The 24,620-nt window shown below is 30.1% G+C and overlaps 1 protein-coding gene across 1 annotated transcript in view; it reads left to right on the top strand.

Moving 5' to 3' along the window:
- Positions 1-2,681: 2,681 nt before the first annotated feature.
- LOC118071109 (CAPA peptides-like) overlaps positions 2,682-24,620 on the top strand; it is a 41,170-nt gene continuing 19,231 nt past the window's right edge. The window contains exon 1 of the mRNA XM_035090063.1: positions 2,682-2,765. Within this exon, the coding sequence (XP_034945954.1) occupies positions 2,705-2,765 (61 nt within the window). The 5' untranslated portion in view covers positions 2,682-2,704. The remainder of the gene's footprint in view (positions 2,766-24,620) is intronic.

Here is a 24,620-nt window from a genome sequence, read left to right as displayed (position 1 = left end):
TCCATATTGATGACACCTTAGCCTGAAGGTATCTTACTCGCTACGCACCGACGTCACCGGGCGTAATTACTTTCCTAATTGTTTCTACTAATATGTATTGAAATGGTACAATTTCCTTGGAGTGATTTAAAAGGTGTTACAATAGGCATTGATAATCAATTTATTTTTATTGCTACAAAATTTTAAGTTCTATTGCATGTATATAAGATACAGATAATTTATTACTTATTGGTAAAATTTTTCAAAGTAACATTAATTGTTTTATTGCTTCTTTCATAAATTCTTATAGATTACTTCATTAAATTAAAATTGACATCATCATAAATTATTGATAATATTACGAATTTAACGCTAAGTCAATAATTAGTAGGTTGAGAGAAATTTTTTTCTTCAATTTAAAGAATATAACAAAATAATCGAACACAACAAATATTTCGATAATGAGAGAATAATTACTAAAACCATCTAATGTGAAGAAATAATTGTTAATTACTTCTCAAAGTTAATAACAACAGACGGATGTCACACAAGATTTGTCATATATGCAAGGGGTAAGAAATAAAACAAAATACCTCAAGACGTATTATTTTTATTATTTTTTCCGTAACTAAGAGAGATACAAAAAAAAATTTTTTAAGTAAAGTTAGTTAGTTAGTTAATATTACGTGTGGGTATTTTTAATTTGACATGACACATTTTGCAAATTATTTTTCCATGGCCTTCTGTACATAGTTTAAAAAAATTCCAAACAACATTCCAAATTAAATTGTATTGATATATCCCTGTCTATGGTACTAGTAGCATAAACCCGCAAAACATCAAATGTTTCGAATAATCATAACTGTGTTTTTTTTAAAGGGGGCTATCCGAGGAGCCGGGCCACCTTCGGCGAAACCATTTTATATATCTTATACAAATTTATGTATTAATTTAATTTTATTTCTGAAAACTCCTGTTTACTATTAGACTAACGACAGTTTGTTAGTTAACGACGATTGCTTGACGATTAGATTGTTTATAGCAACGAGAGGAGAGTTTGTTTATCTCCAGTTTTCGACTGAGACTTGAGTAAACCGCACGGATTCTTTCGTTCTAATTAATTGCTGTCAATCTTTAATAAACTTTTTCCTCTATTTATTAATTTCCCAAAGCTGTTATTTGGTCTTATTTTACAGTACATTTACAATACACTTAATAGATAGTCGTAGGTCAAGAACCTCGACTTAATTCTCCGCAATTTTATGATTTACGATGTCATCGTCAGATAATAAAAAGATGTGAAAAAGGAGTGTGATAAATGGATTATTTTCCTTTTTCTGGAACTTCAAAGTTGAAAAACTATGTGAGGTATTATTTTTCGCACCTAATCCATGCATTTCAAATTTTTCAGCACAATTTTTTCTACAACATACTTAATATCCCGGATGATTAGAGATGTGTAGCTTAATCTTCATAAATACCACATAATCTCGTTATTCTGTGATCAAAGATTAGAAAAATATCATCTTTCTTTCAAAAGATATTGCTGTGATGTATTCCATTTCATGAATACATCACTCATTCAATTTTGTTGTTTCGTTTACTTTAACAAAGTTGAGGTTAAAAATGTGCCTTTTAAAATTTATTGTGAACCTCAAAAATGTTTTTATGCCATATAAACAATGTTATTAAAGTTTATGATGACGTTAATGACCGAAATAATATTGTGAGATTAATTTAAGTTATTAAAAACTTCAATAAGGTTGATGATTTTCCAAAATGAAATTAAATTATAAGCGGCAATTGGAACATCACAGAAATTGAACTATTTTTATCTCTGTTTTTGGGTTAGAACGGTCTGTACAGAATTTATGATACCTTTTACAAGAAAATCTTTCAATTTTAAGACGTATTGAATTTCAAATAAAATCTATGATAATGTTAAAATTAAATCCTAGCGTATTAGTTCTCTAATGATTAATCGATCAGCCTATAAATAGGTACAATTAATTAAACTTATCATTTTTAGTATTTTAAAAAAAAGTGATAATTTAACAATTTTAGGTAAAATGTATAAATTTATTCAAATTAGTACTGTTGAAATTCATTGAAAATTTCGAAAACTCTCCAATAATATAAAAACAAAATGTCTACATCTTAATGAGAACAATGTGAATCAACTGTGACTTCATGTATAATTATGTTTTGCTTTACAAAGTTTTAACCGATTACTATCAAAGTTTTATCGATCAGGGAGAGAAAAAATTTTATTATTTTATGCTACTTGTTGAATACTTCATTTTATTCCATGATGATTTATCTCTAATTTCTTTTACGCATAGGATGATTTCTTATCCTTTGTTAATTAAAAATGAATAAATAATAACATTTACACAATAGATCGGTAATCATTGTGTTATCATTAAAGAAATGTCTTTAGCTATGAATTACAAATTTTCATTGCATAAATAAAGAAAACAAGAGGGGAAAGTAAAAAGGGATGAGGGAATGGATGGTAGAATATGCGCAATCACCAGTCATCCTCGACGAGTATAAAAACTACCAGCAAAGATTAGTTTGCTGTTAGTATCACTATTATCGCTGATATAATAAGTTATTTTGTATACAGTGGATAATACTCGATAATCGATTCTCAAAATAGGAACATTTTTGATAAATATCCATTGAAATTTTGTAAACTAACAGAATATTGGTCTATAAAAAAATGAAAACGTCATTCGTTTTTGCTTTTTTTATTCTAACAACATATACTCCAAGAATCAACTGTAAGTTATTATGTCTACTTGCTACAAACGAACGTTCCATAATAAATTTCTGTGTTGTTTTATTTAAAAGTCTGATACATTCATAAGCTATTTTCAGATAATTCATTATTTATTTTTTCATCTTCTTGTAAAATATTGAATTTTCAAAAAAAACAATAAATATATCAAGCAGCCAATAATGCATTAAGTTGACATATGTGGTTTAATATAATCCTTGATAAAGATACATAAGAATTTCATTATTTGTTTTCATCTTATATTATTAAACATATATGTAATTGAATACGAATCTCAATTAAGAAAATAATAAGTCATGAAAGGAAAATGACCGTAAGAACATCACCAGACACTTGAATTTTGTCTAGTAACTAAATTTAGCATCATGTTGGACTTTGTTGAAAGTAGTGTTTATATGATAGATGAAATTTATTTCATTATGTTTATTTTCTTGTTTCTATGCAGCTCTTTTTTTTAAAGTCGTTTAAATTTTTTTTCCCTCCGCAATATTGAGAATTTTATCAACTAAATTTGTCTTTTACACATGAACTTCAACTCGAATTTCTCGTTAAGTTCATTTTTATTTATCTTTTTAATCTAATTTTACAATTTTATGAACTTTTAAACTTTGTTAAAAATAAAACTTACTTTCGATAAAAAAAGTCATTTATTTTACACTAGAATACTTACATTTTGGCTAATTAATGCTTCCTCTCCATAGGAAAAATAGTTTTAACGAATTTCTGAAAGTGATCTATTCTCCAAATAAGTTGAAACAAAACTGGAACCACCAAAAAAACTATTACACGATATTTTAGAAAATTGTCATTTTGACATCCTTCGTTAAAAAATTGATCCATCAGCGATTATATTTAAATAAAAATGAATATTCTTATTCAGTCATAAACATACGTATTTTCAATTAAATATTATATTGATGTAACAGTTTCCAAGCCAATCTTATTCATGACTACATGACAATTGTCAAATTTCTCTCTTCGATTAAGGTATAAAACTAATCTGTCTTCCGCATTAAACTTTAACAATGTAAATAGATCACACTTTTTTTAAATAATGCATTTAATTCATTAGGTTGTTGTAACATAGTCAATATTTCATTCAATTAAAAAATGATAATAGAAAAATATTAAACATACTGTTGTATAAAAATAAAACTTTTTCAATCTTAAAGTTTTTACATCGCCTGTAGAATATTTAAACGACTTATTCATTGCTATTGAAATGGAAGCATTGATTGTAATGTGTATTTTTCAAACTAAATATACGATTGAATATCGTGCAATGCATTTCAAACGAGTCTACTTCCATTTTTCTCGCTTTAATTTTTCAATAAGACATCTTCAATTGTACTGTTTTGTGTAAAAAAGAATCACGTTGTAAACATACATATTAAGTACACCATCCATCTATCCTTCGAGTACTGTTAACGTTTGGTGAAACGCAGTATTCTTTATATTACAGACAGAAAATAGAACTTAATCGAAATTAATAATTTCTTAAATATTCTCGGTGAAAGCTATTAATCATTTTCATATGGCAAGTTCGATAGCCAGAAATAACATTTAATCATTGTAACTTGAGAATGTACAATTTTTGAAAAATATACTACAGCGATATTAATGAGAAGAAAAAAAACTCTTATTTCATTTCTATTGATACGAAAAAAGTGCTGCTTCATAATTATCCATTTATTTCAACATTTACATAGACTCAACAGCAAAGTCAGACTAAGGCCACAGATAGAACAATACCATATGAAGACTTCGTCAATGTCTTCTCTTATGAGCATAAGCCGTCAATCATTTAAATACGTGGCTTTAATGATTTCTCGTATTTTTGTAGTTTTTCACATAAACAAGCTTTATGAAGATCGCACTTTATGAAAAATGATTATCGTCTTCGTCATTCATACTTGGCGCGCATTTTTTTGAAAGCCGTCCTGACTGTTTTCGGCATGATTTTTCGAACAGATATCACTATCTATATATAGATAGTGTTACAGCATTTAGTTTGATAGTATTTAATTATTAACTTGTTAGAAAAGAAAAAAATCGTTCACGCGTATTGTTCTCGAGATATGAATAATTATTAATTTAAGAACATAAATAAGTTACGAAGCTCTACTTATGTCTTTAAAGACATAAAACGATTTTTCTCCGATTTATACGTTCATGCCTCAACATTCTACACTGTAAATCCCAGTTTTCCAAAATGCTTTATTTTAAAAGAAATAAACAAAAAAAGTCTTCATTGTAATGAATTAATTCTTACTTTCTATTGTTTATCTTAAGATGTTATTACACTTAATTAATTCTAAGTCGTTTCATACATTAAACATGAATATATTGATGATTGAAGCGATAGCTTCGAAGGAGAAGAATAAAATCTTCGTAAAGGTTGTTTGTAAATGAACTACAATCGATTGATTAAAAAATTGTAGTACTTTTCATATAAACAATCAAGTATTGTAAAAAATACGTATGTTTCCATCTGTAGAATCTGTAAATTTAGTTTCTATATTTGAATTTATCATTTCAATAAACTTGCCTCTTAATATCTGTTGTCCTCATCCTATAATTTACACTTGATGTAAGAAGTGATTCATCTCTCAATATTTTTTCAAATTCAAATATAATCGAATCTGTCTTGACTTTTTCCGTCAGGGAATTCGTTAGCTTCCACGAAACCAGCAAAATCCAATGGTTCTCAGACGTGGGAAAGTCACTCACGTCAATTTAGACCATTTGTCGATTACATAATTGGTCGGAAGAAGCTAAAGCTGAAGCTGCAAGACAATTTTATTGTCCTGTTAAAAGAACAAAACTCAGAAAATTTTAGAGAATTGAAGTGTAGAGGATTTAAAGAATTCTGATGTTTTATCTAAAAATTTAAAAGATTGTTTTGAGGAAGCTCAATTTTTCGAAGCTTACTGAATCGTTTTCAAGCTCGGAAACAAAATGGAAATGAACATTTGTGACTAACTATTCGAACGAAGAAACGGATAAATTAGTTAAACACGCATATCTGGTAATTTTAGGTGTTCGAACAAAATAAATGGCAGGTTTAGAATTAGTAGCAAAATTCAATATTTCAAAATTGCAATACTCTTTACGGTCAGAAAAATTAGAATTTCTTCAATGAACGTCTCTACGGGCAGTTAAATTGGAACCGATTAATAAATTATATTTCGGAACTGAAGAAAAAGATCAGAATAATCATATTGATAAAAACTGATGATCATGAAGGTAATAAAAATTAAAATTTTTATAAAAAATTCAATAATTAGATTTATCATAAGAATAAGTTAAGAAATAATAAAATAAAACTTCTAAATTAATAATAATAATAATTTGAATTTTTCAAAAAAAATTCCAGGATGTTTAATGATGGAAATTCTTTTTAATGTATTCAAAGTTTGGTTTATAGCCAATTAATGAATAACTGCCACTCCAAGTTTTCAGTTGCTATGTTTATTGTGTCATTGAACATAGTAAATTTTCTTCGAAAAAAAAAAAAAAAATGAAGTAAAAAATTTATTTTAAGTATTGCTGATTCTGACACGGAGAAAATAGTCATACCATATTTCTAGAATTCTAGAAAAGTTTACTAGAAACTCTTTCACTTATATGGATGTTTTTCGAGACGCTCGTCGAGTTCGGACGTATTTACTAAACAGTGCAATTAGTTACTATAGTGAAAATAAGTACGAACGACCAATCTCATCAGGCAATCAGCCAGACAAAAAAATCAGTGTACTGCACTGGTTACGTTCCTCTAATTCACAGTGCAACGTTAGACACAAGTGATCACCAATCAGTAGACATGGACTTGGAAAACCTTGGCGACGAACACACGTCAAGAACAACTATACACACCAGAAGTAGTAGACCTGACCTTCATGTTACTCTGCAAAAAAATCTAAACTCCTAATCACCAAACTCTTGGTAAATAATACCAGGTAACGAAAAAAATAAAAAACGGAAAGCAACCTGCATACCGACAGATTAACCACAACCACCATTTGACAATAACCGTTTCTACAAATTAACAAGCATCACACAAGAAGATCAGACATCACAGACAAATAATCAAGAAAATAACAACACTCAAGGTTCAACTAATCAAAACAGAAAATCACCTCATCCCCCACCAATATTTATCCCAGGGGTACAAATAATTCACACGCTCACCAACAAAATTAAAGAAACTTTTGAAGATGACTGTTTTACATACAAAACAGTTGATAAAGACGAACAAATAAAAATTATGGCAAAAACTGTTGACGCGTATAGAAAAATAATTAAAATACTTAAACAAGAAAAAGCAGACTATCACACGTATCAGCTGAAGCAAGACCGAGCGTACCGTATCGTTATTAGATCACTACATCAATCATTCCCTCTCGAGGACATCAAAACAGTAATCGAAGAGGCAGGTCATAAGATGAGAAAAGTCTCAAATATTTACAAGCGAGGCACACACGATCCTCTCCCATTATTTTTCGTAGACCTAGAACCTAACTATAACAAAAAAGAGATATATCAACTGCAATATTTACTACACGCGAAAATACAAGTCGAACCACCTAGAAAAAGGAAAGAAATCGTCGAATGCACTCGATGTCAATTATATGGACATACAAAGAAATATTGTACTGCAATGGACCCTACCCTGCTGATTAAAAAGAATGCGCAATCTACTAAAACATCATGGAAAAGAGAACCAGCAATTTAAATAGACCAAGATGGATAAGTCATACAAACGAAAATGAGAACCACCGCAATCAGAATCAAAACAACAGTAATCTATATCTACAATCACAAGCTAGAGAAAATTTGACCCCTCCTCACCTCTCTACAGCTAATACTCCAAACAGAACCTACGCGAACGTAACGAGATCTGATCACCAAACCAATAACAACGAAACACATATACTCACAGTAATACAAAAATCATACGAAGACATAAAAACTATTATGAATAAACAAACAGAGTTACTTAACACTATGATCAACTTACTCACAGCAGCAATATCAAGCCATTACAACAAAAAATGAATTATATACTCCAAATCGCTCTATGGAATGCAAACGGACTAGCTCAACACCAACGTGAAATCCATTTCTTCCTCGAAATAAACAAAATTGACATCTTACTAGTCTCTGAAACTCATTTTACTGACAGAAATTTTTTCAGAATACCTAGATATAAAACATACGACACCAAGCATCCTGATGGAATGGCCCATGGAGGAACTGCAGTGATTATTTGCCAGTCAATCCCACACCATGTAATGCCTGAATACTCAGAAGACTACCTACAAGCAACAAGTATAATGATCAACGACTGGCAAGGTCCACGAGCCCTATCAGCTGTTTATCACTCACCAAGGTATCGACTAAACACAGATGAACTCACAACATTCTTTCAGTCTCTGGGAAACAAATTTATAGCTGGAGGTGATTACAATTGTAAACATTAGTTTTGGGGATCACGATTAACAACAACAAGAGGTCGAAATTTATTCAAAACGATACTTGACAACAATCTTAATGCATTAAGTGCTGGCTTACCAACTCACTGGCCTACTGATCCGGCAAAAATACCTAATATTTTAGATATATTTGCCACCAAGGCAATTAATAGAAGACATACAACTTTAACCCCAAGCCTGGATCTCTCCTCAGACCACATACCGGTCATAATTACCATCGACGCAGGCACAATAACCAAAAATATTAATTCACTCCCCCGCAACATTAAAACAGACTGGGAATCATACAGAAAAAAAATCACAGCTGAGATTAATTTAAACCAACCGCTCCAATTACCAAACGACATCGATGACGCAATAGAACACCTAAATCAGCTGCTACTCCACTCAGCCTGGAACTTTACTCCAAAACTCGATACACAACAAATAATTTACCCAAGAGCTCTAAAGGATAAAATCCAAGAAAAAAGAAGACTGAGAAGAGTCTGGCACCAGAGCAGGGATCAAGATGATAAAATAAGACTAAATAGAATAACCGCTGAGCTCAAAAGAGACCTAAGAACATACAGGAACGAACTTTTTCAAAGACAAATCAGTAGCTTAACCCGTTACAATGATACTGATTATTCTTCGTGGAAAGAATACGAAGAAAAAGCCAAGACATTCGCCACCCACCTGGAACAAGTATTCACTCCATTATTACCAAACTCAATAGATGATGATACTGAGAGAGAAATTCACAAATCCCTCGAATGTCCACTACCGATGAATCTGCCGATATACCACTTTTTACTATCTGAAGTATATAAAACAATCAAAAGTGAACTAAACTCCAAAAAATCACCAGGCTATGATCTAATTACTCCAAAAATGCTCAAGGAACTACCAAAGAAAGCTATAGTCTTTATCACTAACTTATTTAACGCAATAATTAGAATACCACACTATCTAAGTCAATGGAAATATGCAAAAATTATAGTCATCCCTAAACCAGGAAAACCTCCTGCAGAAGTTTCATCATATAGACCAATTAGCCTCTTGCCGGTCATTTCCAAACTATTTAAAAAACTTTTATTAAAAAGAATAAACTACGAAATAAACGAAAACCAGCTCATTCCTAGTCACCAATTTGGATTTAGACATAGCCATTCAATAATCGAATGAATACACAGGGTGGTCAAGGTCATCACCAACTCCCTTGAAACAAAAACATACTGTACCGCAGTTTTTCTCGACATCGAGCAGGCATTCAATAAAGTTTGGCATACTGGACTTCTGTTCAAAATAAAAAACTTATTACCTAAATATTTCCTATTGATAAAATCATACCTAACCAGTACATTTTTTCAAGTGCAGAGCGGACAACATATCTCAAACTTCCACACAATTCGATCAGGAGTACCTCAAGGTAGCGTCCTGGGACCTACTTTCTACGCCACCTTCACAGCTGACATCTTCACGCCTAATCAAATCATGGTGGCAATATTTGCTGATGATACAGCACTAATGGTTACACATGACAATCCAACAGAAGCATCGAAACAACTACAAACAGGTATCAATGAAATAGAACGCTGGTTAAAAACATGGAGAATAAAAGGTAACGCATCAAAATCTAAACACATCACATTTACGCTCAGATCAAGGTTTTGCCCACCAGTTAAACTCTACAATCAACCACTACCTACAGTATCAGCAATTAAATACTTAGGATTACACATGTGCCAGCTCAATAAATGTAATACAAAAATTCCAGTCTAAAGCACTTAGAGTGTTAGTGAATGCTCCCTAGTTTGTTAGCAACGACACCATACACAATGACCTTGGTATGAGCACGGTGAAAGAAGAAATTCGTCTATTTAGTTCCAGATATATTGCCAGACTAAACAATCACCCGAATCAACTGGTACCAGCAATCCTCAACAGGAGCGATATAAGCCATTAGATTTACCCAACAGATTCAGAGAGTGAAAGCCTAAAGGTTTTCAACGAGCTCTAACCTTCAACTGAACACGTCAAAAATAATAGACAGCAAAATTACTTATTGTTTAAACAAACAGATTGTAATTAATTCCTACAATAAAAAAAAAAAATCTTATATGGATGATCGTCGAATCAAGCAAAATTTACAAGAAATGTCTCATCAATAGATACTCGAGGTTTACGATAAATTCTTGTAAAATTTACTTGACTAGAGAGTATTTTTTACAAATGTTGTAGCTAATTTAATCAAATTTTTCAACAACGTATTGAAAAAATTAATTATATGGTAAAATTATCAACAGTATATTTCATTCATGTAACGTATCATCTGTTATATATTTAAGAAATATTATATATTACCGATTTAACGTATTCACAGTTTGAAGATTAAACCGACGCTTTAGCCCGCTTGGCTATCCGCAACTATTGGAAAGAATCAAAATTTTTATTTATATAAAATTGTGGCAACATGGTTATTCGAATAGTGTTTATCAGAAAGTATGAAAAACTGTTCCATACTACCAAAAAAATTTGACTAGAATTCTAGCAACGTTTTCTAGAATGAGTTGACTCGACTAGTCAATTAATCAGGCTCTAATTATTTCCGTCCATCGAGTCTTTTTTACCAGACAACATGAGAAAGTTATTAAGAAATAATAAAGCAAGGAGTAGAAAAAAATCGTTGCTGTTCCCAGCGGTCACCCATCCAAGTCCTGTACACGAAAAATTTTGCTTAACGTCGAGAGATCGAGTTCAGGTCCCTGTATTCATTGAGCTGCGTCGAATTTACATTTTGTTTTTTTTTCTACTTGTTTAAATCTAAAATAATTAATATTATAAACGGAATACTATTAATAGCAACTCAATCTTATGATAAAAAATTGATCAAAATACACAAAATAATAAAAAAAAATATTTAAAAGTTGCAATTAATAATCACTGATTATTAAAAGTAACTTAATAATTTTTTTTTTAATAATTATTAATCAAAAGAACTGGATACTATTGAAAATAGTTTATAAAAACATTCTGTACTCGGTAGTAATAAAATAATCATATTAACTATAATAATGTATTGTTATAAACAATTAAATATTATAGAAAATATTTCCTCACCATTACTGACTATTAGAAATTATTTTAAATCATTACAAATAATTTTTAATCGTCGAATGTTGATAAAACTAATTCAATAATATAGATTTCATTAATATATTCATGACAATTATGGAAAACGTGTAGATATTCTGGATGAAGACAAAAATTTTATTTTAAATGAAGTATTGTAAGCAGGTTCAGCGGCAAAATAATTTCTGTGAGGAGGTTCAGCGGCAAAATTAATTTCTGTCAGGAGGTTCAGCAGCTAAAATAATAGCGATATTCTGACTCGGGTCGCATTTATGTACAATTTTCATGAAAAGAAAAAAAAAAATTCTGTTGTGACGGGGTTTGAACTCTACCCGGCACAGTGAAAGTCGTACGCTCTAACCACAGAGCTAACATATTGTCATAGAGAGTGGTTATGTTTATTAATCACATGCTACAGGCTTGAGGAGGAAAGGTGGGGATAAAGTGCCGGAACTTGCCGCAGATTATTTTAATTGCTTTCTTCCTCTTCAATTGTTTAAAAAAAATGTTTAAATATTTTGTTACTCTTCCACAGCTCTTTGAAAGAAAAATTATAGAAAAAATACGAATCCTTCTTTTTGATTAATTTCAGCCTGTTTAAATCCTAATTACATGCTATTTAAACAAAAAAATAAAAATATCAGTGCTCTGCAGTGGTCGGGGTGCGACCCGAAAGGTCCATACGACCAACTTCCCAGTGGAAAAAATGAAAAAACAATTTAAATAGAACCCGTTTCCATTTTTTATAACAAATGGAATTGTTATAAACGAAATGAGTCTGTTTTTATTTATTTGATATGGTTAGTTACTTTATTTCAGTAAAAAAAAAAAAATTGTGCGTTAGAAGAATTCGAATGTACCTCATAGATCCTTTTTTTCATTATTTACAACGAATTTCATTGTTATACACGAAAAAAGTATGTTTATTTATGGCATACGGTTGGTAACATTTTTTTAGTAAACGAAAAAATTATGCGTTAAAAGTACTCGTATATATAGAAAGGGTCCCTATTTTTATTGTTTATAACAATTTAAAACTTATTATTTAAATATTACTATGATCAATAATCACTTGTTAGTAACAATGTTCAATTGTTATGAACACAATTCCATATTATTGACAATTATTATTGACTAGTATAGCGTCTTCAATGCTGTTTTCTCAATCGTGACACGAGTTTAAAATTCTTTCATTGCTGATATTGTTTTTTAAATTTTTTTTTTTCGATGAAATATTGTCATCATATTTCCATACAAGTATTCCAATCATTTAATATTCATATTTCTGCAATGATCTTGAAATTCCGTCTAAAAAATGGTATAATTTATAAATTGCAGAATTTAGGTAGTTCACTATTTTTTCAGTTTTTTGATTCTACATAAAAAATGGCTGGACCGATTTTGCTGAAAATCTAATTAGTTCTAAGTTACGTAATTACGCGTCGAATGCAGTTGGTTTGATTGATATTTAAAATATTTAACTATTGCCAACAGAAAATTTTTTCTTTTACTAGAAATAAGTTACCAACTATGTAACATAATTGTATGAGGACTTTTTTTGATTATAACAATTGCATTCTATAAAAATCTTTGCAATATATACGAGTCCTACCAATGCTATATTTTTTTTTTACTAAGAAAAAGTTACTAACTGTGTTATATGATCAATAACTGACTCTATTTGTTTATCACAATAAAGTTGATTATAAACAATTGAAAACGGGAACCATACAACATACTCAAGTTCTGTCAACGGGAAATTTTTTGGTTTCACTGAACAAGGATTACTAACCTTGTCATATAAATATAAACGAACTCCTTGTATTCATAATCTTTTGATTTGTAAGAAACAATTAAAAATAGAATCTATGCAAGGTATCCAAATTCATCCATTGGAAATTTTTTTTTTCTCTTTTAAAGCGAAGGTACTGATTATATAACATGAATGAAAACAGACTTTTTTTTATAACAATTCTATCGTTGTAAACCAAATGCAATTTATTAATTTTTTGCAATACCATCACAAAGTAATACGCATTTAGAATAGGCTTATTCAACCTACGAAATTATTGTCTACTACTTTTTTGACTAATCTATTATTATGTGATGTAATTATGCACTTTATGCGGACAAAAATCGCAGGAATCAGCTAGTTGGAAAATAAATGTAGATGACGCGAGCTCTTGGCCCATTGATATTTTCAAGCTTTGATTGATACTTGGGAGAAAGACAAGGTAAAAACACGTACACCACACTTTGAAATGCTACGATGACTTTCTAATGGGTTATCATTTTCATACTCGTAATCTTTTTTGTTATCATCGTTAACACTTAAATTCTTCCATAGCTTTTCCTGAATAAAATTTAAAAAAATGTTATTCTCTTATTCGGATGACTGAGGTGACAAAAATAAAATAATTAGAGTTTTTTTTCTAAATGATGTGACGGCCATCTTGGAATGAATGCTGAAATGACGTAAACAGAAATTGTTTTTATTCAATAAATATTTTTATTACATCCAAGTTAACATTCAGTGATTACCATTGACATTCAGTTATTTCAAAAGACATTCATTTATTTATTTAGTGACGTAAAAAGTTTTAGAGTGTATATTATTCATTGTTAGTGCTAAAAATAAATATTCTACATTTTTGATAAAGCCTGACTACCTAATTAGCTCTTTTCCGGCACAATCATCCCTATCCTTAAACGGTTAGGTAATTCAAGGTCGACTTTTTGTCAACATATTATGAACTGATTTGCCATGCTTCAATTCCATTTTTATTATTTCATTATCATTTTTCAAACGATATCCCTGTTATTTACTCAATTTGAATTGACATCGAGCTTCGGCCTTTCACCGCATAACCGGGGGCGTAAATTCAACTTTGGGAATCTTACTGACTTCAGCCCAGCCTTAAGTCTTAAGTTTGCCGGAGTTGACTTTACGTCCTTGCGTAGTGCTGTGGAAGGCCGAAGCTTGATGTCAATTGAAATTGAGTGGGTAACAGGGGAATTATTTCAAAAATGACAATTTACAGGAATACACTAACGAAAAAGGAGTTCTAGGGCACCAAAAAATTGTAAAATTCTTAAATCATCTATTCTGAGAAAGACAGAGCACTAAGTATATACATCCATCTCTGTCTTTTTTATTAGAGAGAAGACTGCGAGTTTGGGAAGCTTGCAAACAAGCTCAAACCCTTCTCTTCGTACCCAAGCGAGTAGCTTATAATTCAAAAATGTAAACATCCTAAATGTTCGTATACTAGCTCTGTAGTCAAAGCACTAGATTTTTAATTTGCCAAGCAGGGTTCAATACCAGTCACGGCAAAATTTTTTCTTCTTTTTTGGTGTTAAAATTGCATCTAATTGCAATTTCATCCAGTTAAAATTAATTTCAATTTTTTTCATGATGACTCTTCCAATGAACAATGAAAAAGTAATAAAAAATTTAAAAAGTATAGAAAAACTTATCTTTATATAGCTATATTAGTTGTAGAATTTTTTTTTAAACAATTATTAATTATTAACAAAAAAAACAGTCAGAACCATCTGCGGTGAGTTCCGGCGCTTCGCTGGCAAGCTATCCCCACCCACCGTATCCAAGCCTACTGCTTATAATTAATAAACATGGACTTTTCAAATCCGCGCATATGCTAGCTCTGTGGTCAAAGCGCTGGACTTTGATTTTGCTGAACATGTTCAAATCCAGTCCCAGCTCATTTTTTTTCTCTTTTTCATGTCGTAATATTGCACATAATCATCATAATTACCTATTCATATTAGTTTAAAAATATTTTCTAAAAGTTTTCTAAAAACTACATTTGTAGTTACCATGAATTCTCTTTATTGAAAAATGAAGATTGTATAAAACTTCAAAAGACAATTTTAAACTAATATGAATAGGTAATTATTGTAATTATGTGGAATTTTACAAGATGGAAAAGAAAAAAAAATGAGCTGGGACTGGGATCGAACTTTGCCCGGCAAAATAGAAGTTCAGCGCTCTGATCGCAGACAGAGAAGTGAGACGTATATAGAATCACAATGCCGTGTTCCATTTGGAGATCACGCCATACTACCCCAAATCGCAAAGTTATCACCCCATTCGCCAGAGAGCGATACTGTACATGTAAGCTTCAGTACCCTAAAACCAGGTAGCGACAGTATTCTTAGCACAGTCACACCTACTACCCTCCAAAGATGCGCACGCATAGAAAAAATGCTTCGCGGCAGAAATCGCTAACTTGAATTCTAAGATTTTCCGAGATTCTTGGAAAGTTACAACTCAAAATTATCGATTGAATTCATTGCTTTGATTTATATATCAGTATATAAATTTCAAGAAATTTTCTAAAAATAGTTTAAAAATTAATTTTATAGTTAACGAAGCATTTAGCAATTTTTTGCATATGAAAATTTACAATAAAATTAAAAAACAAGTTATGTTCCATCGATAGAGAATTAAATTCTCTATCGATCAGTATATATAAAAACGTGTACTAATTTTCGGATTTTTTCCACCTAATATTCAGGCAGAGTAGAACTTTGAAAATAATATCGAGATATGCGAGCGTTCATCGAGGTTTTATTTGGGAGGAATAAAAATTTCCCAATTTTTTCCCGTTTGAAACAAAGCTGGGCAAACTCAACTCTTCTAACTCCCAAGTGCTCCCTAGGTATATTCGAGGAGCTCTTTATTGCTCCTGCGAGTGCAAGTGAGAAAGAAATTATATTTCTCTTCTTTTCTTCTTCCTTCCGTATCGGAGATCCCCACCATTCCGCCTTAAAGTCCCTTTTCTTCCGTGGGCAAGCGGAGCCCCACTCGCACTTTAAGTAAGACTTATAAAAATTTCCTTACGATGACGATATAGCTCAAGGGCAGCGCGCTAGCCCTACGGAACCTATGGTATTAGGTTCGAGTCCTACTAGGTTTATTTGTTTTTTACCTTTTTCAATTTTTTTTAATTGCTTTTTTTTATTTGGCACAATAAAAAAAACGCAAACATCGATGTTATTGCGCTTAAACAGCCTTTACATCAGTTGCTTAACTGCAGTTAAGGCCTTACTAAATGCGATTGTAAATCGAGTTTAGTAAGCAGATCGAAGTTAAGGCGCTCGTAGCGTCATAGTTAGTGACACACGTGCGAAATAATGAATTGGAATATAAAATGACAGTTGTTGTTTATTGTAGTAATTAATCGAAGTGAATAAACAATTAGAATAATAAGTGAAATTACTAATAAAAATTAACTATGTTGATACGATAAATGTAATAATTCATTTTTTATTAATTTACATAGTAGAAAATAATTCTTAGGTACTATTTAAATTAATGTAAAACTCTAACTTACTTTTTAACTGAGTGATTTCCTCAAATACACGCGTCAAAATTGACATGAAATCATAACAAAAACGTTTTTTTTCTCTCTAACAGAATACACTTGCCGGATGTCATTGCAAAACAAAAAGTAATTGAGGGCACTGTCAGCGCTTAGTTTTGTGTTACTAGAAACGAAAAGTAGTGACATCTAACAAGAGATTTTGAGGTCGTAAAATTTATCGAGCAGTACAATATACCCGATTTCCTCCTACATACAATGGTGCTTGATTCATTACTTCGAATAGTGTGCTGTTTTTCATCATGACACCACCTACGATGTGTTGTAATTTTTTTACTTGGAGGTGGTATAATAGTGTTAAAAAGAACTTTTTTTACTGTTAGATAAGCATGACGAAAATTACAGTGATTAATTCATATCGTTACGTAATGAGCATTGACTGCTGCTGCTCAATTGTACGATTTTGGTTTTAAAGCCTTAGGACAAAATTAAAGAAAAAGAAGACTTTATCGATTAATTGATAGCAACAATTTTATGGTTTCACTATTATAGCAAGTTAAACTTGGCGCAGTTCCATGATTTTAAGCATTTATTGCATGTAGAACAATTTGAAAATAATGCATTTTCGAACAACAGTGAGGCGGCACCGTTTTTTTCTAGAGATATTGAACGATATCTGTTTTTGGTGGATTAATTATACTAAGTAATTTTAATTGACTGTCATTATATTAATTATATCATGAATTTTACGACACACATGCACAATATAAAATAGTTCTTCGTACCAATTATAAATCGTTTGATTCAAGTACCTTATGCGTTTGGATACAGACAAATGCTTTATACGATTGGATCGAACGCCTTCTGAGTTGGAAAACTATTCCTCATTCAAGAATCAGTTTCTTACGCCAAGAAATCTAAATATTTAAGGGAACTAAATAATATTTATTTAAAAAAGAAAGTGATTTAAATAAAGTTACACCTGTCGTTTGCATGAAACTAAAGTTAATTGAGGAAAATTATAGTGTTTTGAATTGATGTTTGAAATGATTTAATTAGAACCATTCAATTTTTAATGTAAATGGATAATACGCTATTTCAATTTTTTTTCTATGCCTTCATTCAATATTTATTATGTATTTAAGAAAAAAAGACTAGATTGAGAGCTACAATGCATTGAATGAATGAAGTAGATTGTTTGAAACAAATTAATATAAAATTAAATTAAGTAATTATATTCTTTACTTAAAATTCTAAGTTAACTTACTAAAATTATACTTCTATTTATTATTAACATTTGAACATATTTTATCAACGATTATAATTACTTTAAAAGAATTGTTCTTGTTTATTATATTGGTACATATAGAAGCTAATAATATCTAAAAGATATGCATTGTAATTGTAATACATAGCTATTTAATAGTATAGAAACATTAGATCACAACAAAATATAATTCAAAGTAATGTAATATTAAACATTATACATATTAATTTTTAGAAAAACATTGTTTCTTAACCTAATTTAAAAAATCACATAATTAAATCCGTTTGCAACTGCGTATTCATTCTTTTAAATCATCGCAATAAATAATATCTCATATTTTGATATGCATGATAGTTTTCATCAAAAGTCTCATTTAATCGCAAAATAATGTATAACAATTTTTCGTTATAAATTAAAATATATATTTAATTTCACCCGAACTATTTGAATCATTAATTTTTATAATCATTTCGTTCGTTTTTATAATCATTTTAATTTTATTATTATATGTTCAATATTATTCAATATATTATTGAGAGAAATTGGAATAAGGAATTTAGGATCAAACAAAGTCATTTTTAAATATCTTATTTATTAAAAAAAGTTCTTAATTGCATATTGTCTTCCACCATTTGTAACGACTTGATGCGTAACAATACAATAATGGATAGAATTAAAGCTTTCATTTAGACCTAACATTAAATGTAAACCTAAATTGTCACCACAAATTATAGCAACGGTAAAATATACTTCGATTACATTTTTTTCTCTTTAAATTCCTTTATTTTCTAAATATTTCAATTCACCAAGTAAAAGTTCAAATATTCTTTCGAAATTTGAATATCCGAATTCATTCTCTTTTCGGTCGAGTGTTCTATGAATTAAAGGTAGAAAAATATTGTCAAGTTTGGATGCATATTCTACAGGTACAGACGTAATTTTATAATACATTACTCCTACTTTATCAATGGCAGTATGTGAACCTAAAAGATTATTTACTTTTAAATCGTCGAAATAAATAGGAATTACTTTTCTGTTTAGGAATTTTAATTTCATTTCTTGCCAAAGACTTCCTTTTGAAAAAGAACCAATTCTGTTATTACTTTCATTTTCTTTTTTAGATATATCGTCAGTATAACTGTAAGTATTCTTAAATTCTAGATATTTTGTCAATACCTAACGCATTGGAGTTATTTGGCAAGAAATTCTGTTTATAACATGAATATTATTTATACCTTGTATTTTTTTAGTAAGACCTGTATCTATTGTGATTGCTTGTGGCTCAATAAAAGAGTCATTCTTTAAAAAACATTCTTTTCGTAAATACTCTGTTTTCATATTGTCGAAAGAGTTTGCAATGATATTTAACATTTCATCTAGATGTGGATCAACAAAATTCAACACTTCTTTTATTAAATGAAGACTGCATGATTCAAACAATTCTAATGTCCAGTTTACTATATACTGTATGGTGGATCTTGCCATATTAGGGTTTGAATGTAGTTTTGCGAGAAAAATAATTGAAATGTTACGGATTAACAGATTTTTTGATTCAAATGAAGGTTCATCACTAGACACTGAACAGATCTATTGGACGAATAGATGTCTTTTAATTTGCAATGACCAAACAGTGGAATCATTACCGTGAAATGACAATTGCAACACGGACAAATTAAATACATAGTAAACTTAAAAAATTTAATATAGAACATAAATATTTTATAATATGAATTCGTAATGAAGAGTTCACTAAATCAATAATTTTACTAACATGGGCAATATTTTCATCAAAATCAGTCTCGAATTTAAAAATGCGACGTTGAAAAAATGCCAGATTTTTTTAGATTGTGGAGAAAAACTCACATGCCAGACATATCTTAAAATACGTAGCGAGCCCCGTAAGAGAAGAGTTAAAACGATACAGAGGTTTATCAAGAACGACTATAAAGTTATTAACATTTCAACGCATTTTCAATTCCAAGTATGTATGGTTGTACAGTTGTATTTTTCTTTTCTCATCTCATTGATTTTTTCATTGTGGATCTTTTCAATATCTCCAGCATCCTACGGAAACATGATTTTCAATAAATGTAATTATAAGTTACAGTGAAATGAAGTAATGCTAAAATCGAGTAAATTATAATACAAAAGTGCTCAATCATTACAACATTCAAAATATATTTTAAAATGATCAGCACAAGTAATCATAACAGTATTGATTACATTAATTTGCACGCGGTTAATCATTGATGTATAAAATAAATAATAAAAAAATAGGTCTGAGCACACTTTGTCTGTGCTAACACAACGAACTTCACATTTTTAATTGTTTGTAACAAATTTAGATAGTTATGATCAATGTTCGTTGAAATTATCCAATTACATGTGATATACAAATTACTTAATCAATAAATACAATTTTTAATTGTTCATAACAAATTCCTATTGGTATAAACAATGCGTAATTGTTGAAAGTCATATTTGGTTGTGGACAATTAGGTCTACTCAATATCGACTTAATTCTCAAATGAAATTGTTATTGTTTGACTTAAAAGTATTTCAAAGTTTTTCAATTTTTTTATTGGTTATTTTGTTATAAAAAAAACGGGTTGACCGAATTTGTTCAAATTCCTTTCAGATCTTCTTTATAATCATATCTTACGAATTAATTTTGGTTGAAGTTAATATCTTAATCCGTTCTTGAGATATCGAAAACGAAAAAAATGCTGACGTCCGTACATGCATACATACATACATATATACATACGTACACACACACATCATTCTAAAAATATGTCAGTATGCTTGCAAATATCTTGAAACGTGAAGATTTAATGAAAATTCAAATTTCACCAATTGACCCAATTACAATAACTTCCTAATGGGAAGTTAATAATCACCAATTTTCATTTTTCTAACTAACATGGATCAGTTCCTTCATCATCAATTATGCTTAATAGTTCTTCTTCATTATCAGTAGGTTGTTTTTTATTTTTTATAGTTACTTTACTCAATTTTGTAATGAAAGGATCCCAGTTTTCGTAAAATTTTGGTAAAGCAGTTATATACAACTCATCAAAATCTCTATTTACTAATGGGTAACCTCGAGTTTCATCGATTAAAACTGGATAGTTTCTTAAATAATTCTAGACATTTTCTTTTTCTTCCAGTAACGCATAATCACAAACTTGTGAAGTTTTTTTCCAACGAGAATGTATGTTGGCAAAATCACAATTATGTTGAAGCCAATGTAAAATGTCAAGTACGTCTTCAGCTAAAATGAAATATGTGAAAAGAATTTGTTTATAAATTAACTTCGTTTTGTATCATAAAAATACTTTAATACATGTTTATAAACGATATTCACCTATTGGTTCGACGTTTTCATCTTCTTCAATTGGTGCCCTCGCGGTTTCTATGAACTGAAAAAAACAAGGTGAATTCCGGTTAAATAGTCGAACCGAAATTCAACCGTTTTTTCTCGGTTAAAAAACGGTTGAAAAGCAGTAAAATAACTCGCGTATTTAACTTGATATCCACGGTTAAATCTCGGTTAAATCCCGGTTAAATATTAAATATTTAACTAAATAAAACAAGTTAAATGTGAGTTAAAAACTAGTTAAATTAGGCACTTATTATATAGGCCGGATTAACATGTTTGAAAAACGAACCAAACGTTGTAAGGATAAATTAAAAATGAATTTGTAACAACATAAAAGGTTTATATTAAATTAAGTACTTTCTTTAAATTCAAATAACAAAGTCTTGTAAAAATAAAAATATTTTTAGATATTCTAACCCTTGGCCGGTATTAAGCCCGAGGAATCACCGTGTGAGTAGTGGAGGGGCTCAACCAATCGTCGTTGTTCTCTTTAGATGTGTCATGTCAACGTGGTAGTATGTCTGTGATTGCCGTGCAGCTAAAGTTAAAAATTTTTTCAGGCCCGTACCAATTTGCAGCTCAGATCGTGGAACTTTTTCTAATAATAATTCTAATTTCTTTTATATACATAAATAATATAAATCAGATAATTACAAATGAAACGTAATGCTTTCTTTCGTACTTTTCATACAAAATACGTCTAAGAGAAGAAATCCTTTAGCGAAAAAAAGCTATAATAAAAAAACTTGATGTAAATAAACTCGGTCTCTGCAATACTCATGTTCATTTGTTAGACTTCGCTGAAATGAATAACAAAACTATGTGAAGGTTTTACGAGAAAAATTCTTAGAAATTTTGGTGTATTATTTTTGAGTATCTTCTCTTATTATTTTCTATACCATTATTTGTATGTCGCTCATCAAGATTGTTAGCTATCATTCAAATAAGTTTGAATTAATTTTAAAATACATTAATAGGGCTAACAAAAAGAGTGTTAATCGAAAAAAGAAAAGTGGAGTGTACAGAAGATTATATATGATCAATTACAAAAAAAACAAAGTCGATCGCTTCTGGTCACCAACATCTACCGAGCAAATTCGTGCTTACATAGGTATAAATATTTATATAGGAATAGTACAGTTACCAGATGTAGAAATGTATTTTGATGATAAAATAGTTTCTTGTCCAATTGTACGTAATGCAATGACATTTCAAAGATTCAACAAAATTCAAAGACCTGCAAAAACAGATGAAAATTATGATGATTTATATAAAGTAAGACCAGCTCTGAACCTGGAAAAAAAACTCAGTGAATTTTATGCTTCAAATTGCTATCTATCTGTTGATGAAGCTATGATTGCTTTTAAGGGCAGGATTCACTTTAAACAATATATGCCTCAAAAGCCTACTAAGTGGGGTATCAAGTCTTGGGTCATAGCCGACAGTGTAAATGGTTATATTCTCAAGTTAGACATTTATTTAGAAAAGAAATATAATGAACGAAAGGATTTACTACTAGGTGAACAAGTGGTGCTTCAAATTGCAGAAAAATATTTTGGAAAGTATCATCATATTTATTTCGACAATTTTTGTACGTCGGTACGACTTATCCAAATGCTACTCGACAATGCTACTTATTCTTGTAGTACAGTGCGTACATGTAGAAAAGACTGGCCTTTCCAAATAAAAAGCACCAAAGTATTGAACTGAAAATCTAATGAAAATACTGAAACAGGAAACTAAAACCTGGTGAATATTCTATTTTACATTCTGGAAGAATCACCGCTATTGTTTGGCACGACAAACGCGATGTGTCTTATCATCTAATTCTAAGCCTTCAGAAGCTGTGATTTTGGAACATTGAAGAGGTAAAAAACAGACTGAGTGGCCGTGTCCTGCAGCGATTATTAAATATAATCAGTGTATGGGAGGTGTTGATTTAAAGATCAGAACAAGTCATATTATTATGTTGCGTGAAAGAGCAATAAATGGTGGAAATATATATACATATCTTTTTAACAAGTATTTGCATTGAAAATGCATTTATAATATATAAGCTGTGTCGTATACCTTCGCGAAGTGAGCATGGTGACAGAGAATTAGCATTTAGGCAGAACTTAGTACTCCAGTTGATTGGAAATTTTACATCACGTAAAAGACAAAGAAGCAAAGTTACTCCAACATAAACGTTTCATTGTGAAAGTAATCTTTTACATTCTCATGTCATAGAAAAACGCACTAAAAAAAATACATATTGTGTTTAAAAAGCAATCAGAATACTAAGGCAAAATACCACATTTGTACATCATGGCGATCTGCTAATTGTAAAGTACCTCTTTGTAAACTTTTTTGTTTTAAAGAATATCAACAGACTCAATATGACAAATATTCATAAAAATCTCAGTTTCTGTCAATCGTATAATTTTTTTATACAAAACATATTTTATTATTTGTAGCTTATGTAGCTATTTATATTCGGATAAATAGAAGAATAATAATAATGATAGTATTTTTAATTTTGCGTCAATCGAAATATTGAAAATTTTTTATGTACAGAGTTGATATACTCCTGAGTTTTCTCCCCTCCACTCTTTATTCAAATTGATAAGCAAAAGTGAGATTTTTCTTATTGCCGGCAAAGGGCTAAACAATAGTTGATTTTTCTTATCAAACTTTAACTGGATTATACTGACTCGAAATATATTGTAGTTTTAGAAAATATACTCAATTGAAAGGTATGAAAATATTTAAGCCATTAACATTATTTACTAGTGAGATTTGAAATAAATAATGATTTACATAAGTCTGTTAAAAAATTATACATATGAATCCGTTTATATTAATATGATAGCAACAATTTTTTAATTGAATAAATAGCCGAGCGGGTAAAGGCGCTGGTCTCAGATGTGACCAAGGTAGCAATCGTAGGTTCAAATCTTCTAAGGAACAAATTTTAGCACATATTTTTTCACGGAAATTTAATTTAAATATGTTTCATAATGAGGTATTTCAACAATATAAAATCATAGAAAATTAGTTAATTAAACAACTAAGTTTTTATATTTAACTTGCTTTAATCAGGCTTTCTCCACTTGGTCCCAATAGGGACAAGCGTTACATTCCCAATGTGGGCCTAATGTGGTATCTCATTTGGCACCTAACTTGAATTTAGGCAATTCGAATTGGGTGCAAACTCTTTCCAAAAATAAATTCTACTGGAAAACTTCCGTCAAAGGAG

The sequence above is a fragment of the Chelonus insularis genome, unplaced genomic scaffold (assembly GCF_013357705.1).
Source record: "Chelonus insularis isolate UGA/USDA-ARS -01 unplaced genomic scaffold, ASM1335770v1 contig_74_pilon, whole genome shotgun sequence".
Classification (NCBI taxonomy): Eukaryota; Metazoa; Arthropoda; class Insecta; order Hymenoptera; family Braconidae; genus Chelonus; species Chelonus insularis.
This window is presented reverse-complemented; position numbering and strand designations above follow the sequence as displayed.